At 36.8% G+C, this 26,500-nt stretch overlaps 2 protein-coding genes across 12 annotated transcripts in view; one reads left to right on the top strand and one right to left on the bottom strand.

The window, feature by feature from the left end:
- Window positions 1-906: 906 nt before the first annotated feature.
- The window catches only part of LOC144631197 (endoplasmic reticulum resident protein 44-like), a 106,202-nt gene continuing 80,608 nt past the window's right edge, over window positions 907-26,500 (bottom strand). Inside the window, exons 2-15 of the mRNA XM_078489605.1 lie at window positions 13,488-13,595; window positions 13,266-13,341; window positions 13,023-13,062; window positions 11,070-11,139; window positions 10,689-10,793; window positions 9,360-9,476; window positions 7,515-7,583; window positions 6,952-6,998; window positions 6,520-6,577; window positions 5,632-5,863; window positions 4,616-4,689; window positions 3,791-3,858; window positions 3,070-3,169; window positions 907-2,340 (exon numbers count right to left, since the gene is read on the bottom strand). Of these exons, the coding sequence (XP_078345731.1) occupies window positions 2,143-2,340; window positions 3,070-3,169; window positions 3,791-3,858; window positions 4,616-4,689; window positions 5,632-5,863; window positions 6,520-6,577; window positions 6,952-6,998; window positions 7,515-7,583; window positions 9,360-9,476; window positions 10,689-10,793; window positions 11,070-11,139; window positions 13,023-13,062; window positions 13,266-13,341; window positions 13,488-13,529 (1,296 nt within the window). The 5' untranslated portion in view covers window positions 13,530-13,595 and the 3' untranslated portion in view covers window positions 907-2,142. The remainder of the gene's footprint in view (window positions 2,341-3,069; window positions 3,170-3,790; window positions 3,859-4,615; window positions 4,690-5,631; window positions 5,864-6,519; window positions 6,578-6,951; window positions 6,999-7,514; window positions 7,584-9,359; window positions 9,477-10,688; window positions 10,794-11,069; window positions 11,140-13,022; window positions 13,063-13,265; window positions 13,342-13,487; window positions 13,596-26,500) is intronic.
- The window catches only part of LOC144631168 (uncharacterized), a 36,945-nt gene continuing 28,968 nt past the window's right edge, over window positions 18,524-26,500 (top strand). For 5 of the 11 annotated variants that reach the window (XM_078489569.1, XM_078489570.1, XM_078489571.1 and 2 more), the window contains exon 1: window positions 24,816-25,835. In XM_078489569.1, coding sequence (XP_078345695.1) covers window positions 25,772-25,835 — 64 coding nt within the window. In that variant the 5' untranslated portion in view covers window positions 24,816-25,771. Of the gene's footprint in view, window positions 18,731-18,832; window positions 18,952-21,688; window positions 21,777-23,955; window positions 24,041-24,815; window positions 25,836-26,500 lie in introns of those variants that run through there. The other 6 variants (XM_078489560.1, XM_078489565.1, XM_078489563.1 and 3 more) reach the window with 6 other exon arrangements.

A 26,500-nucleotide genomic window follows, 5' to 3' on the forward strand; every position in this document is an offset into this window, starting at 1 on the left:
TTGGCTGGTTGGTTGGTTGCCTGGTTGGTTGGTTGGCTGGCTGGCTAATTGGTTGGTTGGCTGTTGGGTTGGTTGGTTGGCTAGTTGGCTGCAGGTTGATTGGTTTGCATGGTGACCAACGTTTCGACAACCTGAGCGAAGTCATCATCAGAGTCAAGTGAAAAGATTTCGAATTGCGAATAAACTGAAGTCTCTAAGGTGCTAAGAGTTGATGGTATTGGTCAAGTGGTGTTAGTGCTACAAATATAAACTGACCAATCACTGTTTTAAGACGACCTTTACACGTCTTTCAGTCAATTACGTCATGGTGGATAATTTTTTTCAAGGACTGGAGACTCGGTACTGTACTTAATTCTTGGAAAGAGGCGAGTTTGCTTGGTGGCGAGGTGAATGGTACCGAACTTAAACCTGTATTATACTTACTGATTTAGGGCCAGCTGGTAAATAGGTCAATAAAAACATTATTTGCGTTTGTTTGTTAACTCAAGTTTTAGTTTTATTTGGTCACATTCAACCAAAGAACCGGGACCCTTCCCAGTGTATCGACCCCAGGCTGTATCGATCCCACGTGAGCATAGCTTATACATCAGACTTAGACTAGGGAACTTTGAAAGAAACCGCCATCTAAGCATGCCGAGTTGAGGTACTACCAAGAAATGTTCTTGACCTCCCTGACTTCAGTTCCGCCCCTACAAAAGATTCTCCTTGACTTCAAATATACATAATTTTCAGCCAATTAGAGCATACCCATAATTAGAATAGGATGGAAATTACAAATTATGGAAATTAAACTTATTTGTTTAAAATGGGTCAAAAGGCAGCGTTCTAATTAATAGTTTACTGGAAACTGTTTGTGTGAAGAAATTGTAAGTGTAAATATTTGATGCAAAATAAACTGCAGTATCATTACTGTAGTATCAGAGGTTACTTTATTAGAACAAAAAAATGATTCCATTTGAGGCAAGATTTCTTACCATTTTATAAATAAATCTCACTCATTTAACAAAGTAGTACAGTACACAGCATAAAACAAGATGATCAATTAAAAGGAGCAAAAACTGCACCATTTGTTATGGTAAAATGACCTTCAAAATACTTTTGGCTGGTCGAATGATTAATCAATAAATTATCTTATTGAATTCTGCTTTTTAGCTTTTTTTCTAAAACATGATAAGTTCTAGTTAGCAGAGAGATTTCTGAACGTAAAAAGAAAGCAATGAAATTGCAAGGCCATGAATAAAAATACACTTTTGTTACCCAGCTGGCGAACGCCCGTTAACTTACAGTTCCAATAGCCTGCACGGTTACTGGTATGTTAACAGTTATTAAAACGAACAAAGGACAATTAAAGTTTTTGACACACTCCACATTACAAAACATGATCAAGGACCACACAAATTGACTCTGCTGGATTCTTTGCATTACACCATCCACTACACTCTAAAACTGTATACTAAGAAATACGAAACTTAAAGCATCAAGGGAATGTCTTTCAGTTTTGATTTATGACACGGATCAGTGTGTGTCAATTCATAAGCTTTGACTGTTGTAAATTGTACATACCACGGTAGCACTAAATTTTGTCATAAATATAATGTAGGTATGCCATTAAATCACAATTCCAACCAATCAAACTAAGTTTTTTAACAACCTGTCCTAAAATTAATTTCATTGAACCATTAATTTCAGTGAACCATTACCTTGATTCCTGAAAATATTCTCACTTTTCAGTAACAGTTATTATTTTTCTCGTTATTTTGCCACTTTTTGGCCACCGCTTTCTAGCTCTGCTAAAAAGGCTAGAAAATCCAATTTTACTGACATTGCTGCCCTGAATGTTGAAAGCACTAGTAACTGCATGTGAGTGCATCTTCAAGTCTAGGATTTTAGTTAACAGTTTACTAGTTATTAAAAACGTCACCATAATGTAAACAACTTAGGTGACAACAGCAATGTGTCCATTCCTCCTCCACCATCACCCCCAGACTACTACATCTGCCAACCTCCCCCCCCCCCACCTCACTCCTTTTTGCCAGTTACCAACACAATTGCTGTTCTCAGCTCATTCCTCTTGCTAGTGTTTTGAAAAATACTGCTCATAAATTTACAGCTTAGTTAGTAAATAAAATTACATATTGACTATTACAATTCGTCCCTAAGCAAGGTGTATCTGTTGTAACTCGGGGCAAGTTTCTTGAACACGGTCTCTGGAGGTGATGTCTGCTCCTTTTTGCCTGATCCACTGGCAGCTCTTCCTGACTTCTCTGTTTCGGTTTGCGTCTCTGTGCCTTGATTTGTATCTGTTGCAACTGTGTCATCCGTCTGGTCAGTAGCATCCGGCTAAAAATATCAAAAAATTTTGTCCTTTACAGAGGGCAGAATACCCATTGGTAGAAAAAGGGAAATTTTCCTCTGAGTTTTTACGCAAATCGCACGTCTGCAGGGAATCATATATTCATCAAACCACGCATGAGACTTAGCAACAATAAATACAACTACCATGATTCCCTGCAGGCGCGCGCCATAGGGGGAATTGGCCATCACTCTACTTTGGGTATCATTGGGGAGTCATTGGGTAAAGCAAAACAATTTGGTTTGTTCGCTTGTCTCATGCGACGTACATGTAGTTGAACCCTAAGGGTCAAATGAGATGGTACTATTTTGCCCATGATTGCCGCATGCGACAAGCTTACACCATGAATACAACACCAATTGTGTCATGTATATCAACACACCACATCCTTATGACAGACACGAGTGCGTGTAAATGGTCGTTAGTCATGTCATAGCTCTGTCATAAGCCTGTCACATGCCAGAAAGTTGTACTTGTGTAAATCGGCCGTAAAACAAATTGTGAATAATCAACTGGAAAAATGGATGCCAGTTGAAAATACAAGAAGAGAGGTATTTTGTCCTTAGAGTACAAATCACCTTCATACGAAAATAAATCTTAAAATAATAGTTTACTAAGATAGTAACACATTAACGAGGTAAAAACAAACCAAAAAGGAACAAGGATGGCTAGGATTGAAGAAGATTAAAACACCAGATTGTGAACAATAATGTCACCTGTTGCTCTTCCTGCTCAGGATCTGGTCCGTGATGAAACTCTCTGTGAAGCTTTCCTGAGTGTAAATCTTGAACAAACTTCCTTAGCTTTCCTGGTGTCCTACAAATGGCAAAATAGTATCCTTAGAAAAGACAACTTTATATGTCTTTGAACAGTAGTACATGTATCTCCCTTGGACATAAACAATACATAATGTTTATGTATAATGTGTATAGAGAAGTTATCACTGACTGATAAATTTAAGTGTGTTATTTTAGAAAAAATTCATACTCCCCACAGGGTTTTGCATTTGCTTTAATTCCCTTCCCTTTGAAAATTATAGTATATCTTCATACTTTACTTTTGAGACCCCTCCCACATCACGATGTCCTTGACTCTCTGTGGGGCAGGTATGGATAAAATTATTTTCTGCCAGTACTTGAAAGTGGGTTATTTTCCATTTTCATATTACAGTCATATTTGACAGAATTATGTGTGTTTTGATGAACTTTTATCAATAAGGTCTATTCATAAAGAGCGTCCATCTAATTAGTGGTCAATACCGGACATATCTGCACCCTGGGTTAGTGTTACCAAACATTTTCCTTCAGTCTTATGACTACGAAACCTTGAAATGCCTCATAAATTAGAATATAAACTGTATTTACAATAATGTTGTGACAATTATTATTGTCCAAGAAGGTTAAAAAAATTTAATATTCTTTAAGCATTTTCACTTACTTGATATCATCAAACTTTGGGAGAAGATACATGTGTTTGAAGCTGTCAATAGCAACAAGAGGGAGATCCTAAAAAAAATTATTAATAAGCATAATGAACAGTAATTTAACTATGTTTTATACTAAGGGCAGCTTTTTTTTATTTTCATAGCAACCATGATCACCTTTTAGTACTGTTTGGCAGCATATCAGGTGAGTTTGGCCAACGCCCATCATTTGGAGAGATGCTGTCAAACCAAATTACCAATGGCAAGTCCAAACAAGCCTGATAGGCCACCAAAGTATACAAGAAAGATACAATAGGCGATTTCCGAGTTACTCTTTTCCTCTGTTTCAAAACGAGTCTAAGTGCGAAACCATTCAAATGAAAATGAGTTTGATTTGCATTAAAATGGACCTGTAGGTGAAACTCATTTTCATATGAATGGGTTCGCACATAGACTTGTGTTGAAGCAGAGGCAAAGGATAACTCGGAAATGGACTATTACATTGTTGGTATCTATCATACCCAAACTCAGCCCAAATCCAGTTTTATAGGAATGTCGCTAAGGGCCGACTGCGGGTTAATTTAACCGGTTAAAAAAGAACTAAAATCTGGCTGCAATTTCACATAAAAACATTGACTAAGGTAACTTTTAGAGCTGCCAAGGCCATAAAAGCCAGCTGGGCTTGTTGATGAGCTGGCTTAGTGATTTCTTAGCTACATCCCTGGTGATATTAAGTCAGGGAGTTGATATTGTAGGAAATCAGGCAATCAGCAAATTTTCTGTCTGGCTTATTCTGATTGTAATAACATAATTATTATGATTGTAATATTGCTCTTTACCTGTGGTCCTTTTCCCAAATGATGCAGGGGGTGAGAGAACTTCAGGCCATCAGCGATGAGAAAGTTGATGCTTCCTACAAGTTGTAAGCAAAGAACTACACTTAGTCAAAGGATAAGTCATGGTGGCTTTTTCATTGAATTGAATTAATAACTTATTTCAATCAGTTGGATTGAAGTGGTGCCGTAGAGCTATTGCCTGGATGCTTCTATGTGATTGGTCTGACAACAAAAAGAATTACCATCGATTGTTCTCAGTTAATGCTTTGATTGGTCAAATTTATTCCACGTGATCTGGATCAAGCAGTCACACTGTTTAGTAATGCATTTGAATCCAGTTTACATGAATATTCTAGGGCAACCAAAAATTGAGAAATTGAGGGGGGGGGGGGGTGGATTTCAGTGTTCGGCTAAATGAAGCAATGCCGAGGGAAATAACTTTTGGTTCAAGTTATAAGGAGGTTCCCAAAACAGAGGGTGTTTTGGAAATTGGTATTCCTGATCAGTGTACATGTATTTCAATCTTGGCTTGAAAGGGTTAAGGCTCGGCAAAACAAGAACATGCTTCCATAATAATTGTTTCCTTGTCTTGCCATGGTTCAATGCCACAGAAACATACAGTAGAATGTTTCTGCCATGTAGCAGAAACAATCTGCAAGACTTCCTATGTGGCAAAACTGGGATCTATTGGGGAAATACACATGCACTATGAGTGTTTCTGGAAACATGTTTCCTTGTTTTGCCAGGCCTCTAAAATTACTGCAGTTTAAAGTGTTCCCTATGTCCCAGGTTCGAAGGTCAGCAAAAAAGTTCAGTCTTTGAGAACATACACCACTTTAATTTCTAAAGAGAAAGCATGTACAGTTTGTAACATGGCTGAGATCTTGCAACCTCATAGTCTCGAACAACACAGGTCTTACTGCGCATGCATACAAAATGCCTACTAACAGGGGGACCCTAAGGGATTGCTAATTCACAAAAAAGCTTCTGCGAAACACAAAGGCAGGATCCACACTTACCCTTTTCTTGAATGAGCTGTTTTGCAACTTCTGATTTGAAGAGCTCAATGCTGGCAGTATCTTCCGGATGGTGGAAAAGTAGAAGAAATGGAAGTCCTTCTTCAGTCAGTTCTTCGGCATTCTCAAATGTGATCTCTCTTACCAGAGGGATGCACTTGTCTGAGACCCAAGTCTTCAAGAGTTCAAAGTTGCTAAGATCTCCCATGTAAAACATGTCAGCTTCAGGTCCTCGCTAAAAACAATATTATTATAACAAAATCAGCATTGCTTTTAACTCGTGTACTGCACAGTCCTCTTTGAACTTATATCCCAGAAACATTGAAAAACTGGCACATGTAAGTACCAGTAAGTACAACAGAACCCTGTCTAAGATTAATTGTCATCTCATTAAGCGGCTATTCCACCAGGAATTACATAGATGCCAAGTCTCACGCTTTTGGCATGAGACTCACTCTTTTTGACTTAATCTTACGCAACCACGCCATTCAGACAAAATATCACGCTTTTTTTAAAATACTACAACTTGAGGAAAACGTCTTATTAATTTAAATAAATAGATATACTCTCAGCTGTACTTTGGTAGAGATGAACGCTAATCGAGTAGGGAAGAGTTTAAAAACAACAAATGTTTGCCCATAATGAAGGAGATTGCTTCTCTACAACTTCCTTTTTAAAATTTTTTGGGGGGAATATACCCCCAGACCCCCCTAGAAGTTACCTCCTCTGGGTCTCACTAATGCTCCTTCGGGGCAATCCAATTTCTCATCTCATGCCAGCCAAAAAACTTGGCATCTATGGAATTAAGGTTTGTATAGTGTATAAAACACCAATTGAAAGATGTACATGTGTACAATTACAGCACAGGTACGTTAAATTGTTTCCACTTACATTTTGAGGCCTGAAGACAATATTCTCCCCTGTTTGTCTTTCTTTCAGAGATGCATCACTGCAAAAAACAGAGCCAGACACCAACAGTTTAAATTATTTAATTCCAATACTAGTTTTAAATTAAAAAATCAAACATTTAAAAGCAGTAAATAACTGTTAATTTTCTTTACATACAATGAATGTGTAACTTTCTCTCTCTTACTTAATCAGTAGGCTGCATTGCGGACAGACTTGACCAGGGTTTTACAAACATGTAGTTCGTCTGCAACGCAGGCTTTTAATCGGGAGCTAATCAAAAACTGGCCTTTTATTGTAGTTAAGCACACACATTGTTTCATCCATTGAGGTAAGCTTAAAGATTTATTTTGTTTTTTTACGATTTTAAACTTTCATTATAAATAATGTAGATGTAAATAAACTTTTTTGACATACCCAACTCCCAAATGAAAATTACAATCATCTCGGTACTCTTCTGCCACCTTAAAAAGTAGTTATAATTAGTATTAATTTACTAGATTATGCCATAACAAGAGGTATACTAGCCTTGTGCATACACACTACATGTTATTATAAGGGGGTGATTAAGATGGTGTAACATTATTACATGCAACAAGCTTACGACAAGTCTACAACACAAATCGCTGGGTGTAAAACAAACCTACATTTTGCATGTGATTGTCGTAATACACTTTGAAACATGTTTGAAACTTTACAACAATAATGTATAGCACTTGTCAGATTATACATGTATGGTGAAGGTTGCACATAATTTCTTGTATGACACAAGTAAGGCAAGCTACATAAATTACATGTCTAAAGTCTGAATCAACCCTAGCGCTTAGAGACATAATTTCTTAGAGCTCCTCAGCAGCAAGAAGAAAGAAATTTAAAGAAAACTTTTCTAGAGTTTAACTGCTCCCAGAAACATTCAAAACTCCATTTACTAAGATCAACTTCTTCCCCCATCCATTTCATTTTAAAACTAACACATGTACCTTTTCAAAGTTCTTGAAGCTGTCACTGTCTTTATTTTCCAGGTAACCAATGATGGTCCTTTTTCCAGTCTAGAGAAACAAAACAAAAAAAGCAACACCTGAAATTATTTTGTTAAATTACAAACTTGTACATGTACGCATGAAATAACGGACCAGGGAACCTTCATCAGGCATTTTGGTGGAAAAAGTTCTAAAATAATGGGGATTTACTGAATGCTCATGCATTGCAGTACATAGTACATTATATACAATGTATATGTTGTCCATTGCTTGAACATGTATCAACCTGCAAGCGGATATGTGTGTGGGACCAGACACTGTAAATTATAGGTCGGCATACACGGTGGGGCAAGTATCTGCAACTACTGTAGTTAGTATCTATGAATTCATGCTGGTTGAATTAAACAGATAGGTCCCTACAAAAGTAAGCCTGGCACACATGAGGCCGGGGGGGGGGGGGGGGGCACTCCCATACATGAGCTATATAGGTATGTGTCGCTGTGAAGGGTATGGTTTTCAAGCAGTTTAGTCTGGGATAGGGTATAGAAATCAGCGAGTTTTGGTCTAGAATAGGGGATCGTTTGCCGGAAAACTGATCAGTAGTATGAGGAATTAAGTCCAGAATAAGAATAGAAACTCGGAAGAGGAAGAGACCTTCTTAAACGTAAAAAATCGTCGCGGCAACGTTGTTGACAGATGGTTTTCCATTGAAAACAAAAATAGTGACACAGTTCTGAAAATGGCAAGTCTGAGATAGGGTAGCGATTTTCGGTGTTTAGTCTAGTAAAGGGTAGCGAAATCAGCTGAACAGGGTCTAGTATAGGGTAAGGGTTTCGACGTCCCAGCGGCACACCCCCACCCAAAAATATATAGAGTACCCTCCCTCCCCCGGGACATGAGGGGACAAGTGCCTGCGACTAGTTTGTGCATGTAAACTCTTCAAGAGACTTGTTGCAGAGACTAGTAGCAGGGATTTGCCCCTTCATGTGTGCTGACCTTAAAATGAGCTGGTCTGAAAAGAGTTGTCCAGCCCTGGACACAACAGCAGTTCATTTAACATGCAAAATTCAGAATACCCACCACATTATTTTAACAACTACCAATGTCTTGTTAATTTAGTTATTGACTGAGTAACATTGGGCTAGACAGACTGTCATTTTACACCATGCCATGATGTCAAGCCATATATTTTCCCATCTATGTTTCCCATAATAATAATAAATAATAATTAAGCTCATAATACATTGGTAGAGCGCCGGACTGCTGTGTGGGAGGTCGTAGGTTCAAACCCCAGACCGAACCAACACTCAGGGTCTTAAAATAACTGAGGAGAATGTGCTGCCTTTGTAATTGCATCTGCAAATGGTTAGACATTCTAGTCTTCTAGGAAAAGGTCAATAAACCATAGGTCCTGTCTCCTGTATCTTCAGTCTTATAACAGGGGACGTTAAAGAACCCACACACTATTCGCAAAGAGTAGGGCACGAAATTCCCGGTGTGGTGGTCTGGCCTTTGTGTAGTAAATTACAGTATGTGTACAGCGCATTTGAACATTACATATAAAAAATGCGCTATATAAATTGATTATCATTATCATTAATACACATACAGTGTAGGTGAAGGGTAGCATTAATGTGAGAACTACATACATGTAGTGTCTTGCACATAAATACAACCCAACAATATCGTATCATTCAAGGACAAAGGTGACACGGGGCTCCAACTCCATTCATTTGCACTGCAATTACGGCACATCACTGTTGCAAAAACATTTAGTATGTTAAACCAGCCAGACTGGTGAGACATTGTTTTGTTTGAAATATTAAATGTTCTTTGCAAACTTACATCAACATTAAGATCACTTAATGCATGAAATTCAATGACTTTACTCTTCATCTGTTCCCTGATGTAGTTTGAGAAGGCATCCACAGATCGCTGGCCTCTGTATTCTCTTCTTGTAACCTACAATAATGAGGACAGGATACAAAGGAACAATAAATTTACAGCCTCTCTACAAGGAAAGCTAATAGACCCAGGGATGTCACTAAGGGCCAGCTGCCAACTAATTTCACAGGCTGAAAGAGAATTAAAATCCGGCCGAAATTTCACATGAAAACAGAGACTAAGGTAAACTTTTAGAGCTGCTAAGGCAAGAAAAGCCAGCTAGGCTTGTTGATGAGCCGGCTTAGTGTTTTCTTAGCTACATCACTGTAGACCAGAATGTGAACTTCATTTACAGGAAACAAGAAAAGTCAAAATATTGCTTAGCCATGCAAAAGGCTTGTAAAGGCTTTGACGCTTAGTTTATTACTTCATTAAAGAAATAACCCTTCCAACAATTTTGCTTGGAAATAAAGGTCTAAATAATATTATGCAAAGAAAGGCAATTAACTCTGGCAGCTGTACATAGCAACTGATTGGGTGAAATTTCTCAAGATGTGCACACCTTATTCAATCAGATTTAAATGGTTGAGACAGCAGCAAAAATGTAGAAAATTTCAAAAATAATACGACTTTTTTAATTTTCACAAACATGTTTCGACGGTACATCCGTCATCGTCAGTGTGACGGTTATGAAAGTTTACAGTGATTTAAAACGTGCCTGTTACAAATCATATGTTACATTGCGTTGGAAAGCAATACGCTAGATAAGTTTCAAAGTTAACAGAATTAAAAAGAAGCGCGCGCGCGTGCAGTTATGGGGAAAGCGTCAAATTGATGTGTTTGACCTGTTGATTAAGGTCCGGCTTTTCCCACTTGATGTGAGTCATGCCGTACCTCTTGTAACTAAGACTGCTTCAAGATCTTAGACTCTGCACCTACCAAGTACCAAGTTAAGCTTAAGGAGTCTATGTACATCAAGTGGGAAAAGCCGGACCTTAATCAACAGGTCAAACACATCAATTTGAAGCTTTCCCTATAACTGCACGCGCGCGCTTCTTTATAATTCCGTTAACTTCAAAATTTATCTAGCGTATTGCTTTCCAACGCAATGTAACGTATGATTTGTAACAGGCGCGTTTTAAATCACTGTAAACTTTCATAACCATCACACTGACGATGACAGATGTACCGTCGAAACATGTTTGTGAAAATTAAAAAAGTTGTATAATTTATTTTTGAAAATTTTAATCAGATTTGATTTAAAAAAAAATCATATACAAACATATTTACCTGTGCATTTCTCCAGACCTTCAAAGTTGGATACTTGGTAATGTGAAATCTTTGTGCAATTTCTTGTTCTGATTCACAGTCGACTCTGCCAAATACTACATTATTCTACAAAAGGAATAAAACACATTCATGAAGTTTTTAACAGCAAATTAGCCAAAGCATCTTAAGTGACCAAGGATAGCTGGAACAGGAAAATAACATCAATAAATTATCATTATCCATAGAGAGTATCACCTTGTTGTAACAACAAATTCTTCAAAATACATTCACAGTTTCACTCGCGTAACAGTATAATATTTAAAGGAAGGGATAATAAATCATTGGCTTTATTTTCCTCCTGATCTCAATGCTATAAAAAGAGAGAATTTTCCCAATACTTACTGGATATTCTTCATGGACAATATCAGATGCTTGATCAAAAACTGGAGCCAGCATTTGACTAAATCGACACCTACAAGAGTAAGCACATATGCACGTCATGTCAAACATCAGGTGGTTGTTTATAATGGTAATAGTTCTGAGTGTCGTCCAATTCGGTCTGTAATCATACGAGTGATTAACAAAATCGGACGACCGCGAAGCGGGAGTCCGATTTGTTTAATCACGAGTATGATTACAGACAGAATTGGACGACACTCAGTCCTGTTACCAATTAATCAAAACTATGACAAAATTTGAGAAACAAACTAACCTTTAGTCAAATGGTTTAACGTTTTTATAAAAACTGCAAAACATAACAGTTTACTCAACAAAATGCACAACAACAGCGCGCGCAAAATGACGTGTACTGTCCAATTACACAGGCATGACGCGTAAACTGTCCTATTACACTGTCAAATTACAAGCATGACGCGTACACTGTCCTATTAGTGCTCAAATCGGGCTGCTGATAACCAATCACCGATTGAGAATTTTGTTATAGTTTTGATTACACATGTTAAAAATACAGTCAAACCACCCATAAGGGGACACCCTTGGCACCAGAAAAAGTAACAACTTAGGAGCAGTGTCTACTTAAAGGAGATTAAAAATGTAGTGTTTGTAATGTGGCTGGGACCACGACTAAGTGTCCACTTAGGAGAGGTGTCCACTTATAGGTCGGAGGTTAAAAACATAGTACTTGTATGTGGCTGGGGCCATAACTAATAGGCGCTTTCGAACTGTCAGATCTGGCTGGTCACAGTGGTATATTCAAGGAAAGAATTCTGTTGTTAGTCAGATTTCTCCTGTCAAATCAGTCAATACATTTACATTGTTATGGTGGATTTATGGGAAAATCTCGTGCAAAAGGCCCATTTTACAATCAAATCCACCGGACCGGCCAGTTCTGACAAATGGAAAGCGCCAAAAGTGTCTGCCAACAGGAGGTGTTTGCTTATGAGGTGTCCACTTACAAGACATGTGTGCCTAGAGGTGTCTGTTAATAGAGATTCGACTACAATATACAAATATGAACAAAACTCTAGCTAAGAGCATTCACCATTTTGACAACAGTTGAGTTTTGCTAGTATTTCCTCTTCAAATCCCAATGGTCTACATATGCAGACAATAATGTATTCTGATAACTGCTCATAAACCATTCAACTGAAGGTTTAAATTAGTATAGCTCTGGCTTAATCTAAACTCATGGCTCCGGTGATTCAAAGGGTGGGTAATGCTATCTACTAAGAAAAAATACTTCCCAGTGGATAAGTGTTTTAACAAAACAAATAAGACTGTCCATAGGATGGTAATTTACATGCCATAGACTGTTGGATATTTTTACCCATTCTTAAAACAACCACAGCTTTGTACTTGGTAAACAAAGTAGTTGTATTTGATCCTGCGAAACGTTGTTCAATTCATAGATGCAATATAAAACCCATTTTGCAAAATGCACTATTTTACAAGTTAATAGAAATTTCCAATATTTTTTAATGCACCTACAATGACAGTATGTACACTGTGCTAATTGGGGGAGCAAAATTTGCAAATTATCCACTGCAGCTGATCATACGGTATAGTGAGTGGTTTAAAAGTTCTTTTTATTCATATGGGTTAAATTATAAAGTCGTTTAGGGACGCAATTTGAAAATATACAAGATTACAACACAAGATTTCAGTGCAGAATACTACACAGATCGAGTTAATGTAAAAGTCATTTCTGGTGCATAACAATTGCAAATCGCCATTTAGTAGAGAAATAAACGAATCGCCCACGCCAATTCATATCATCTTTAAACAAAACAAAACAACATGAGACCAGCCTGTGAATCGAATATTGTTTTGCATTTCAGCTGATGTGAAGCCCTTGAAATTATGCTAACATATTTAGAACTATACACGCGTGCTTACCAGTCGGCGTAGAAATTGACGAATACGACTTTGTTATCGGCTAAAGAAAAGATAATACAGATATCAGATTAATACAGGAGCTAACTAGATAGTAGAATTGTAAATAGTTGCAAGATGTAGTTTAATGAAAATCTACCAAGTTTATTTCAGTGAAGTTTGTTTCTTATATAGCGGCTGGCATTTTGAAGTGAACTTACAATAACATTAAAACTTAATGTCGGCGGATCGGTTGATAACTCTTACCTAATGTTTGATCGAAATTCTGGCCATTGAGCTGCACAACATGGCCACAAAACGTGGAAGGCAAGTAAAGAATAGCCTGCAAAAGGTAATCAGTGAGTTAGTTTCTGTAGTAACGAGGAAGAATGAAGGTTTTCGACGTGGCTTCGCTTTCATCTCCATAGCCGATCAAGCAATGCAGTGAAAACAACCACGAAATAAAAACATCTGAAAATAAGTACCTACCACTAAAAGGCAAATAAGCCACATCTGTGATGAATTCGTCATGTTTAAACAAAAGATTCGGTGATATAATTTAGCTCAAGCAACTAGATAAAACTCATGTTTTCCCGGCTCCTTACTGACACGGCAAATTGTGAGTGGTCTGTTATGCGCATGCGACATAGTGCGCCGTTTAAAATTTGCATAATATAACAGCACTTCTGATTGGTCCTAAGCTCCCATTGGAAAATTAACCAATTATAATTTGGTTAAGAAAGTCCACCCATTTTCCCGGGAAAATTTGGACCAATGCGCTCACGCCTTTCTGAGGTGCATTATTAACAGCTGGTTGCCTGTCGCGTTTTATCCGACACTAAAAGGAGACGACAATTCATTAATTGAGCTGTTAGGTTCTTTAATATGTCTATGCTTGCCTGAATTTTTCTTATTCTTTAATGGCTAAAAGCAAGAGAAAATGAAAAAGAGCAATCGTTCTCAACTCCAAACTCCTGACTATTTCTGTAAACTCGGTACAACAATCGCCATCTAACCCGCGATCAAGCGTTCCTTTTTTCGCCTCCGCAAAAATAATACGCCTCCTCGCAGGTTTATAGGGTAGTACATATTCGGGATAATTGGGAAAAATGCATCGACAAGAAACGAGAAACCAAAGCTTCCGATCATATTTCCGCACTAATAGACGCTGACCGAGTGTTCTTCCCAATTTTCGGGAAGATCTCGACGCATCCCAAAATTCCGCTTAACTGGACTGTCAAGTCTGCGTAAGCAAGCCGCCTGGTTAGTTCAGTTGGTAGAGCGCCGGACTGCTGTGCGGGAGGTCGTGGGTTCGAACCCCCGACCGGACCAACACTCAGGGTCTTAAAATAACTGAGGAGAATGTGCTGCCTTTGTAATTACATCTGCAAATGGTTAGACATTCTAGTCTTCTCGGAAAAAGACGATAAACCGTAGGTCCCGTCTCCTGTATCTTCAGTCTTCTAACAGGGGACGTTAAAGAACCCACACACTATTCGCAAAGAGTAGGGCACGAAGCTCCCGGTGTTGTGGTCTGGCCTTTACGATTGTATCTTAAATTACAGTATGTGTAAAGCGCATTTGAACATATATATATGGAAAATGCGCTATATAAATGCATTATCATTATCATTATCATGATCATAAATCTGTCGTGGCGGTATATATGAGGCATGTGCCTGTGGCTTCATTTAAAAACACAAAGTTTTATCGCAATAGCAGTCGCATGTTCTTTTTACCGGTGCTACTAAATTTAATAATGCGCCCGGCTGGAATTTAGGTTATATACTATCACTCGTTTCTAGTTTTATTTTGTATAAGGCGCCGAACAGGCATACGATGAAATGCGCGTCCAGACAAACTATCTGCTCTAGTGTTTCGCTAACATTTATTCACCTGGCTCCTGCTGTTCAAAGCAGGGAAACGCTGATAGCTAAGCTGGTTTTGTTAACACTTATCCACTGGAATAATATTGTGGATCATCCAGTGAATAGCGTTATCTACGCTCTAAACAGCCGTAGTCTGCGTGGAGAGAAACAGTGCGACATTTAATAAAGAATTATATAACAATAATTTGGCAATTTATACATTTCCCAATAACACAACTTGGTTTAAACTTGGACCTTTCGAGCTGAAGCCAAATGTACTGCGCTTTCACGTAATTTTTGTACGCGGCAGGTTTTTTTAATTTGTTCAGACACAACTAAGTCGCAAAGGTGTCTACACCTGTCTTGAAACAATGACTTTCAAATGAAATCTTTTGGTCCAAAAGGTGCTAAATGTAAAATCATTTGAAGTTCTTTTACTTGTTCGGCCTAAGTTGAACTGAATTGCCTAAGTGCCTCTTTTGTCAAGTATTGTTTTTCATAGAGAGCACCATCTTTGCTGAAGCGTAAATCAGACACCTCTATAAAGCAGTTTTAGGTAAATATACCTTTTAGAGCGGAGTCATGGACATTGAATAGTGAATAAAGAATGTAGTTTAGTTGGTTAGAGCGCCCAACCGGTATCTGGGAGGCCATGGGTTTGATTCCCATTGCGGACTTAGAATTTTTCTTTGTCCCATGCTCGTGTCATTGTTGAAAAAATTCATCTTCATTGTTTATCACCGAGCTTAAAATTTACCATCTTTACTATTTACTACACATTTGATGATTTCGACATTGCTGATCCTAGCAGTATGCAGGGCGAGTGTCACATATCAACCCAGTAAATGGCCCAGCTCACCACGTGTCTCTCGTAGCTTAGTTGGTTAGAGCGCCCAACCGGTATCTGGGAGGCCATGGGTTCGTTTTCCATTAGGGACTCAGAATTTTTCTTTGTTCCATGCTCGTGTAATTGTTGACAAAATTCATCTTTAGAATGTAAATAATTTTTAAATAGCGACCTTTAGATTGGACTAGGAGTACGAGATTGAGTACGAGTACGAGTTTTTAAACCAAATTCGTGTTCCTCCTATAATCACTTATCACACCAATCTTAACCCTAACGTTTATTAATGTGTTAGTCAGCAACAGAAAAGAGTAATAGCTCCGGGGGATACAATTGTCTCGAAATTCCAAACTCTAAAATTCCGGTTAGGGGTTTTGTTTGGGCTTATAAACAGAGGTTGTTGACAGACGGTTTTCCATTAAATAATGATAACACTGATACAGTTCTAAAGAAAAGAAAGTCTGGAATAAGGTAGGGATTTTCAGTGACTAGTCTTAGTATATGGTTGCAAACTCAGTTAATTTTGGTAGAGGGTAAGGATTCTAGAGTCCCAGCGACACACCTCACCCAAAACTATACAGAGTACCCCCCGGGAGAACACTTAACCCCTCCCCCCTCTCTTGATCTATCTCTTCCTCTTATTTCCATTTATCTCTGCGTAGTCTGATTTGCGAAATGCTGAACACTGAAAAATCCATAATGTCGAAAATTATAAACGAAGTTGTCGTAAAGGGGCACTGTCACACTGGGGATTTAAGGTGGCTTAATACAGTTTTCAGAGGGCAAATCAGTCCAACCTTTAATTCTCTTGTACAATCTCCAGAAAAGTTTTTTCTTTCTCTTATCACTGTTTGTTACATCCTAAAACCATCTAATGCGATATTTGGAAAATACAAATGCTAATAAACGGCTTAAACGAACGGCCGAGTGCTTGAGAGGGGACTGGCACTAGTAGTTAAAACGGCGTTTTTCTTAAAATCTACCCGTACGACCCTACCTCAAAATTTCAGAAATAAGAAATTGGCTTTGATTTATCATTCATGCAAAATAGGAAAATGTGATATTTTGCCGATTTTTAAAATAGCTCAAAATCTGTCTTACAGATGTTGTCAAAATTTTGGCTGTGGACGTAGTTCACCCTTTAAATTTAATTGTGAAAGTTTCATAATAGGTTGTACGATAGGTTTTCGAGAAAATCTGGATCAAAATCTGGCTTTTACGACCTCCGAGGCGAATCGAATTGCGCGTGCGAGCGCGCGCTAATATGACGCCATGCGTCGCGAGCGATAATGAAAGACAGAATTAGAACTTCTCTGTCGGTTGTTTATCTACCTTTTTTGTCCTATTGTTTTCCGTCCCAGGTTTCAAGACCTATCTAAAGTATTTTGAAGTTTTCTTTTTTATACAAATTTGGTAAAGCGCGGTAAAACAGATGGAACTCTTTTTCGTTTCTGTTTAGATTTGCTAGCGCCATTTTAGCCCGCGCGAGCACGCGCGCCTTTGATCCACGAAAAAACTGTATTCGGCCACGGAAAAAAGTACTAAAATTGGCGAATAGGTCTTCTCGTACATGAAATGCACCTAACCTAGGGATATAAAGTGGATTGTTGTTGAAGGAAGAAGGGAGACATAATAATTTTTAAGTGTTTTTCCAGTTCACAAGAGCAAAACTTGAAAAAATCAGCCTGACTTTTACAAGTTGAGATCTAAAGTTCCTGATAGCATCACACTAATATCACTTGTTTTTTGTCTCAGTACACTGGCATGGTGATTTTTAACAAAATTGGACCACTATTCGTAGTTTCCATATGTCTTTAGGCTCTTGAGTTTTTGAAGTGAAACTGGTGACAGTGTCCCTTAAAAATATTAAGACAATAAACAAAGTTCGCACGATAACAGGAACGCATTTTAATAACAGGAACTTAACTTCGTTTAAACTATTGTCCTTGTGCAAAGACACGCCACAACAATAGACAAAGTCAAATAACACGAACACAATATGTTGCTTTATTTAATTTGATCTGTTTACATGTTTATAGTAATCAATGAACCAAGTCACAAACAGTATGTTTTTGTTACGGATGGAAACCTAATTTCTCTGTCAAAAGATCACTTCAAAGTTTATAGGACTGAGGTCTTGAGAAAATGGGAATTGATCAAAAAAAGAGATTTTTTTTTAATTAAAGTAAAATTCTTCCGACTAATATTTAAAGAAATGCAAATAAGTTAAGGGAGGGGTTTTATTGATCTTGGGGCCTGAAAGTCTAAAATGAAACGTCTCACTTAAAATGGCACTGATACCTCAACGTTAGATTAATTTTGGACCCTTGGAATGTGACTTTTTTTATCTTTCCGAAGGCATTAATTAAAGAAAAAAAATGTACTAAAGTCACTTAATATTGAATTATTCCAAAGGTCAGACGGCTGCAATATCTTTAATTATGCTTTCTTTACGCGGTTAATTCACGCCAAAAACAAAAATTGGATATTTCTGACCTTTTTTTTTTCGTTAAAAAGGATTTAGAAAGTTATATTTGTTAAAATGATAAAACAGTATATTGCGTGTCAAGGAGAAACAAACTTAAGCTTGTAGTCGGTTTAGCAGAGCTGCACCTCTTTTGTGCAATAAAATTACTGCGTTTAGCCATCTCTGGGGGGTTTAACTAAATAATGCTCTCAAACTGTCTATTGGCTGTTTATAGAACGGCCGTATCTTGGAAATTTTCTTTCTCGCATGCTGGGCCGTTGTATCAGTCAAAAACAGCCATAAATGTTTAACAACTCTAAGCTATTTTGCTTTCTTTTCACGTAGTCACAGAAGCGCCGAGACTCAAAACGGCTCTAACCGGGAAAGTTTATCTGTACTGAAGGATTTTGAAACTCCCTTTGCGCTAAACTGGAAACCCCAGGGGAAAAAAAGTTAAAAAAAAACGAGGAAACTTCACTTGTGCAGTCAGTAGGAGAAGTGAAGTAAAACCACTCGGAAATATATTTCGGCACGGAATGTCTACACTTCTATGGTAAGCATTACAAACTTTGATTTCGAAATTCTTAAAAATATTTTTTGAATTCTTTTGCATTTCTTGAGTATTAACGACATAAGTATTTTAATTTGTTTCTAGAGGAGATAGTTGCCGAATTCCATGGATGATCGCGACGTCGCGAACATGAGATCGAAGTGAGGTCTTGAACTTCGCCAATACGTTTGAAATATTAATGCTGCTACAGACGCATAGCTAAGGTAAGCTTTCATGATCTAAAACTCTAATGTATTACGATAATTTCTTTCTTCAAACACTGACGGAGAAAATTCAAACATTATTGAGTATTTTTTGACAATAGCTTCCCATTGCGCCATCGAACAATTCGCTTCAGAAAAGACACGAAAACTACGATGTAAGCCGCTTGACTTAATTACTTGAGAAAATTAAATAGTGATACTTCATTTTGAGTTGCTTGAATCGAGGTTTGTGTTGATAAAGGTTTCTTATTAAATTGGGCGGATCGCATTGGTTAAGGAAGCTAATCATATTTGATAGTTTTTGTTCGCGCGGCAGGGGGGTGGAGAGGTTGCTGGCATATTCGCGACGTTTTCTCTCGTCAAACACACCTATTTTGTGCCCATATGATCAAAACACGAACATACAGAAAAACTTATCGTATTTTGCTTAACACTGAATAATCTGAGTGGTGAAAAAGTCGAAGAGCGGTACAGATGTAAGAGATAAATCCCAGTGCTTTTATATTTAGATTTGAATAGAATTCTGAAGCCAAAACATCTGTTATTATTGTAATAATGCGCTCTAGACAATTCCAACTTCAATTGCATTATCGGCAGAGCGGGTATAATTAGCCGGTGTAAAGCGTGGGTTGTTCTGGCTTGATTTAAATTTACTAATAATAACTTTGACTTTCATTAATTCAGAAAACCAGTACCTCGATTTTTATTAAGTCTTATTTGAACCTAATAAGAGGCACTTCAAAAGATTATCACACCCTGATCCATACACATATAAACAAAAATATCGTACTGATATTTTTTTCACGTCTAACCAGAAGTATTCGTGAATTTGTGTCGTCTTCTTGAGAAGGTTTCGATGGCGCAGCTCTAGAAACGACGCGAAGAGATCAAATGCGAAGTAGAAAATAAACGTTTCCAAGAATATATGAGATGTCGTTTTCATCTATGTAGTTCAGTACATTGGTTTTTATTATTTACGTTGAAAGAAAAGTTTTTGGATAGATTCTTTTGAAATGGGAGTTAGCCCTTATGAATAATCTAATTTTTAGTAATGAGCTCCCAGATGCTCTATCTATGTCCACAGTAATGCAATGATCTTTGTTTCCGTAACTGAACTGAAATAATAATTCAAATCATGCTAAAATTCAAGGTGCCCAGAAATGTCGCAAGCACGAAATCACAACATCATAATGGACACAATAAATGAAAATGTAGCATTGACATAGACTGTCCACAGCCTCCCTATCAAAAAAATAGTATTTTTTTTTTTTTTTTTTTTTTTTTTTTTTTTTTTTTTTTTAGAGGGCTGTGAACAATCTAGCAGAGACATGTTGCAACGACACTTCACCTGAAAAGTATCAGCACTCACGAGGGGACGTGTCGCTACAACATGTCCCAGCTACATCAACTTTGATTTGTCGTGTTTTTGGGTTTTTTTTTTTGGAATCACAAACTACTCTTCAAAGCAAATTGATTTTGATGCCGAGTGAGACTGTCCTTGACATTCGCCACAGGATATATCATTACATGTACACTTTCAGTTTTAAGATCAAAATTGTACTTCTCCTTATTAATTCCCATACATTTCTTTTAATGTTAGTTCTGAGAATTTGTTGTTACATCAACAAAATATTCCCTAGCTGATGATTTTTTCTATTTTCATCACCATCCTGATGGACATTTTACTGAGGCTGTAAGGAGAAATTTGACGTCGAACACACTGGAAAACAGTAACAACTACAGAGTAGTTCCGTCGCAACTTTCAACTTAACATAGATCAAACTTCGCTCTGCCAATCTACTAGATTATTAATTAAATTAATATCAGATAAATGGTCACGGTATTTCAGTTTAGTAGGACTGCTCTTTGTTTCATGATAATGCAGGAAGTATAAGAGTTTTATTGCAAAAATATTTTGCAAAAAGAACAAAAGAAAACATAACAGTACATCAGTCAAACAAAAATAAAAACAAATGTTATGGATGTAATCTTAATAGCGCAAACTCTCTAAATTTGTTAAAGAGTGTATATGCAAGATTTCAAGGTGTCCCGATTTCGGGATTCCTGGTATAATACCTTCATCATCCTCAGAGACCCCCTTTCCCTCGTCTCCACTAAAAATATAACTACCCCTGGCTCTCCAAGGATGTACCTTCATAAGACCGTGACAGATTTCGTTCAAAGTCTTTGGCAACTACTGATCGACTTTTCGCTTCAGGAAAAAAAATTGATTGTTACGTGATACTTCCAGTTCAGTCTAGTCCTGGTTTTCGTACTTATCAACGTTGCAAATTGAAGGCATTCTCGAAGTTATTAAATATCTTTTTATACATCTGCTAGACTGATCTTTCTCTTGCTATTTGTACCACACTAGACAAAAATGGAAATCAAGTAAGTTTGTCGTAGTTGTTTACGTTTTTCCTATCTTTAAAATTCACACAAGAAATAACATATAAAAGACAGCTGGAGAAAAAGATATTTCTCACCAAGCCATTCGCGCGTCAAAAATAAAAATTTCATGACACAATTATTTTTATCGACAATTCTCCACTCCAAGGAAAGTAACTTATCTTTTACTTTCGACTTGAATTCTAAATGGTCGCTAGATTAAGCCTTCTAATTGTTGATATTAAATTAGACTCTGATTTTGAATTGCAGTCATGTTTGGTCGTGGCTGACTCGGATTGATAACGACTGCCATATTTTTGTCACTCATGTTTAAAATACTCTGCTTTTTGGTCTACAATCTTGTCAACAAACACCTTAAATTCAATTTTTATGAATCGTCCGCTTCATCGACACTCTGTGTTTCAGGGACCTTTCCGGTAAGAGAAACATTAATGTTTATAATGTTTGTGTTTTCCGGGTGTTAACATTATGTAAAACAATGTTTACATTCAATGCAAAGTGTACGTGTACTATGTGAATTGTTTTATTCAATACATCAACACAAGATCCAGACATTTACAATTTCTTTGAGTATTTGTTTCTTCCGAAAGTATTGAAAGTATTTACCTCGCTTTAAGCCGACAATTTTTCATAATTTCTTGAAACAAGCCGCTTTCTGTTCTTGTCTTGGAAATTTAACGCCATACAACTTTAGTAAGGGGAGGGCACGGGCGAAATGGTTTAGAAACGATTTTGAATTATTGGTTTTTATTTATTTCCTCCACCAAACAATTCAATTTTTGATTATTTAGCTAGCAAAGTTTTCTTGTAGTTTCGTGTGAATGTAAGTTAAAAAGTTACAACGGATTGACGTTGTGGTTTCGACTCAGCCTGCAACTAATGGACACCTTGCGTTTTTTAATTTTATTGTTGTGTTTTTATTTATTTGTTATCTTTGTATTATTTAGATTTCACAAAATTGATTTCACATAGAGTTTTCTAGGCCTGCCGTTTTTAATCAGCGGTGTTGCTAAGTAACATGACGTAAGCTAACGTGAAACTGTTCGCTTGTGCTCGTGATGCTATTTTAGATTGAATGACAAGAATTGTACACTCTTCACATTGGATTTTCGGAAATGTATTTTCCTGACTGTTTATATATTTCTGTTTCCATCAGTAACTTCTTTGTTCAAATAAATACTTGCGTTGTAAATTTTAACTGAACTAATTTCCGCACATGTGTTTGTGAGCAGGGAATATTTTCCAGACTCCCTCTTCCATGTAGCTCAGAGTAGCATATCACAGAGGAATAAGACCTAAGACTTGTACTAATAGGCTGGACTCGTAGAACAAGTCAATTCCTTTTGTAAACACTTAAGACCCTTTCCATTTATTTATATACTCTGATGTTCCAGACATGCAATTTCCGCCGCGTCTGTTATTCCAAATCGGATTTATGCCCGAAAAATCACTCTCCTTTAGCTTGCTTTTAAGACAAAATCAAATTAATCCTCGAACATCGATTTCTTTTCGTTCACCGTTCTAATGGAGCTAAATCTCTTTACGACAGATTATGAAAAACACGTATTTATACTGTAAATTAACTCTGATTAAGATAGACAGCTGTTTCTATTCCAATTTTTAACAAGATGTCAAATATTTTATATGAAATTTCATTGTTGAAATATTAACAGTTTCTCCAAGGATTTTTGTGATCAAATTTGACGACATGTTGATTTGTTGGGAGTTGTAGTTCAATGGGTTTACCCCCAGTACAATCTGGTATTTTCCCTTTGTTTTATAGAGCAGTTTTCAATTGAGTCGGAAAACCAAAACCAAAGTAATTACTCTGGCCAATCAGAAACGACATTGAAAATCCAGTGAACCAATCAAAACTCGAAACAAAAACATGTAGCTGACGCGAAGCGCGGGAAAACGTGCGCGAGCGAGTCACGATTGGTTTTGGTTTTAGTTCTGATTGGTCGAGAAAGTGGCGCGAGATTTTTAAACCAATCACTGAGCGTAGTAATGCAAAACCAAAGCAAACGCAAATTACTTTCGACACTCAAGTGAAAACCGCTCTATTCATTATCATATATTACCCATACACCAGAACAAAGGAAAGTACCAAATTGTACCAAGGGTAAAATTGAATTAACAACATTGCGAAGCTGGCAGAAGGTTTTTTTCCTTTTTTAGAAAATTTTTTTTTTTTTTTTAGAAAAGTTGGTGTGATGTCTCACGACTTTACCGACAGAATTAAATGTAGATGTAGATTCTCCATTTTCCATTTATTTTTCTGAGAATTTTTTTGACAACTCTCACACATGCATCTGCCTATCATCTACGTCCAATAAAAGCGGTCCTTTTAGTTTTGACATCAGCAGGCATTTATTCTTTGACGCTTAGAGAAGAGAAAACGATTTACGAAGGTGAGATAAAATCTAACCGACAAAATAATCAATTATTGTCTGACATCTAATGGAAGATTTGAACAAAGTTTGGCGACAACGCAGAAAGAGTAATTATATTAGATTGATCAGTTCAAATATTAAACAAAAGGATTATATACTTAAAATAATAAACCGATTTATAATGTCCTATGAAGTAGGAATGTATTATGGGTGGAACGCATAAATAACCCGGGAAATAACAGAGAGAAGACCATGCAGGGCGCGTGCAATAATTCAGTTATATAACGGTTAGTAAAACATAAGTTTTTTAAGAGGCACTATAAATCTTATCTCGATGCACTTAAATTGTGGTTTTTCATGAAACCTTCTTGCAAAGTTTAGTCACGGCTTTTAATATCTTTATATTACAATACTAATGAGTCTTCGAAGATATAATTTCCATCACGTACGAAGAATCGTTTGAATCTTACCATATTTTGTTTAAAATTCTGCATTAAATTTTTTGCATGATTTCCATCGCAACAAATTCAGAATGAAAAAGAGAATCATATTTCATATTGGTTTTTCCCTTCGACAAAACTGTTGACCAACTGTCTATTGTAGTCTATAAAGATTACGAACAAAGAAATCCATCTTTTGTTTATAAAAGAAACCTATTAGGTGCAAAGACTTGTCAATTCTGTTGACAAAACATATAATTTTAAATGTGCTAAGATAGCCTTACCTTTTATATTTCAACAAACAAATTGGCAGGTCTTAAAATATCAATAATCTTCTTACAAAAAGCTTCAAAAAACACTTTTGTTCATACAAAAATAATCCCGCAAACACATCTCAATAAAACAGAAGCTAAGAATTTTTAGGTGTTATCTGATTTAACCTGATTATTATTGAGGTTTCTCGTACAATCGCCAAATCTTAAGCTGGCCAAGGCGAACATTCAATTTATATTAAGGTAAACATAACTTCACGGATAAGTTTTTATCATACAACACCGGAAAAACGTATTATATTCAAGTGAAAGAAACAAAAGTCGTACAATCATCGGTTTTTCGCGGGAGGGCCACTCGGCAAGCGATTTTTTCCCGCCCGATTTTATTTCACGTGGCACACAACGACAATTTTTCAGCGTTTATTTATATGAATGCTATATATATAGACAAGTACCTTCTATTTATAGCCTTGTAGAGCTTACGAATTATTACTAATTGTTTTTTTTTTTTTTTTCATGCGAACTTTATACAAACTCAAATTCGATATTTGCTTTGTGCTTATAGGTACAAGAACTGTTGAATATTTCAAAATCACGTTCTCTGGAATCATTTGGTTTAATTTTCAAAATCCGATTCTTCTCTCGGTAATGAGGGATATTTCGGTGTTGCGACAAAAAGAAATTTGTCAGGAAATAATAATAGAGATATTGTATGCAATGATTGGAGGAGTGAAAAACAATGTTAATCCGCTTTATGCAGAACTTGTTCAACGTACATTATTCATAAACCGAGTTTGTTCTACTTAAGACAAACGCTTTTGAAAAATGTGATGATTTTCAACAAGTCAACGTGTTCCAGTGTAAATTGCTTGGAAGGAGCGAACGACTCTCTCAAACAGTGCATGTAAGCTGGGAATATCGGTATGGTATAAAAGTTCAAAACATAACTACAAGGCCCCTCGCTGGGAGCCGGCCTACGTACAAAAACAAAACCCGGTTTTTTCTATACGTCAAGTTTCTCCTTAGAATAAACTAACTGTAATTGGGTTTGTGGAAACCTAACACATTAGTATCTTAAGTTGGAAGAAATCTCCTAGGGTTTTACAGTGTGTTAGCACAGAACTTGAATGTAAATTTAAAATTACGGAGCGCTTTTTTTTGTTTTTGCAGAGTTTCGTGCAAGAGGTGATTGAAAGTGGAAAGTGTTGGAGGCGTTGAAACAAGACATCAGAGACTATGTTGTGAACAGACCGCAAGGAAAAACCAACAGTTTTAAGATGGAACGGACAGTTGGAAATTTTTGATTATGCTCGGAAACATCGAAAATTTCATCGTCTTCAACAGAATTTTCTTCTGGGTCCTCATAGTCGGTGAGTAGTTGGTTGTGATTTTCTCTATCGCTTAAGCTTTCATTAATAAGGTTTGATTACCGTATCATATAATTATCATGTTATGACGTATTTGGAGGGCGGTTCAAAAGAAAATATTTTTTCATCAGGTTCCGTTTTGATATAGTATTCACAATCGAACTCTTTGTTGCCGACAAATAAAATTAGGTATACACTCGGTTGTTATTCCGGATAAAATTGCTCTTTCTGTATTTCGGTGGCTAACGAACACGTAGCTTAAGGTTACTTTTTTGCGACAAAATTTCGTTATTTCTTCAATATACGTAAATTTACTTAATTATATACTCTTCGCTTATTTTTTTAGAGCAGGTCCAACGGCGATAAATTATTTATTACCTGATGATAAGCTCATTGAATTTTCTCCGTGGTTTCGCTTGTGAAAGGCAAGTTTACAAGCCAAAATTGGCGACGAAGCGTTTATAAACTGAAAATTAGTTTGCAAAACGATTTGTAGCAACTTTCTGTTGAAGTTGAGTGTGACACAACCGCGTATTTCACAACACACTTGTAAGTTTCCATGATTAATTTGTTTTCAAATCCGTGCAGACATGTAAAGATTATAAACCAGTCATATATCTACCCTTGCTATTGCAGTAAAAAGCAGAAAACCGCGCAAATATTTTTAT

This window comes from Oculina patagonica, chromosome 11 (assembly GCF_052425735.1).
Source record: "Oculina patagonica isolate OP01 chromosome 11, crgOcupat, whole genome shotgun sequence".
Lineage (NCBI taxonomy): Eukaryota > Metazoa > Cnidaria > Anthozoa > Scleractinia > Oculinidae > Oculina > Oculina patagonica.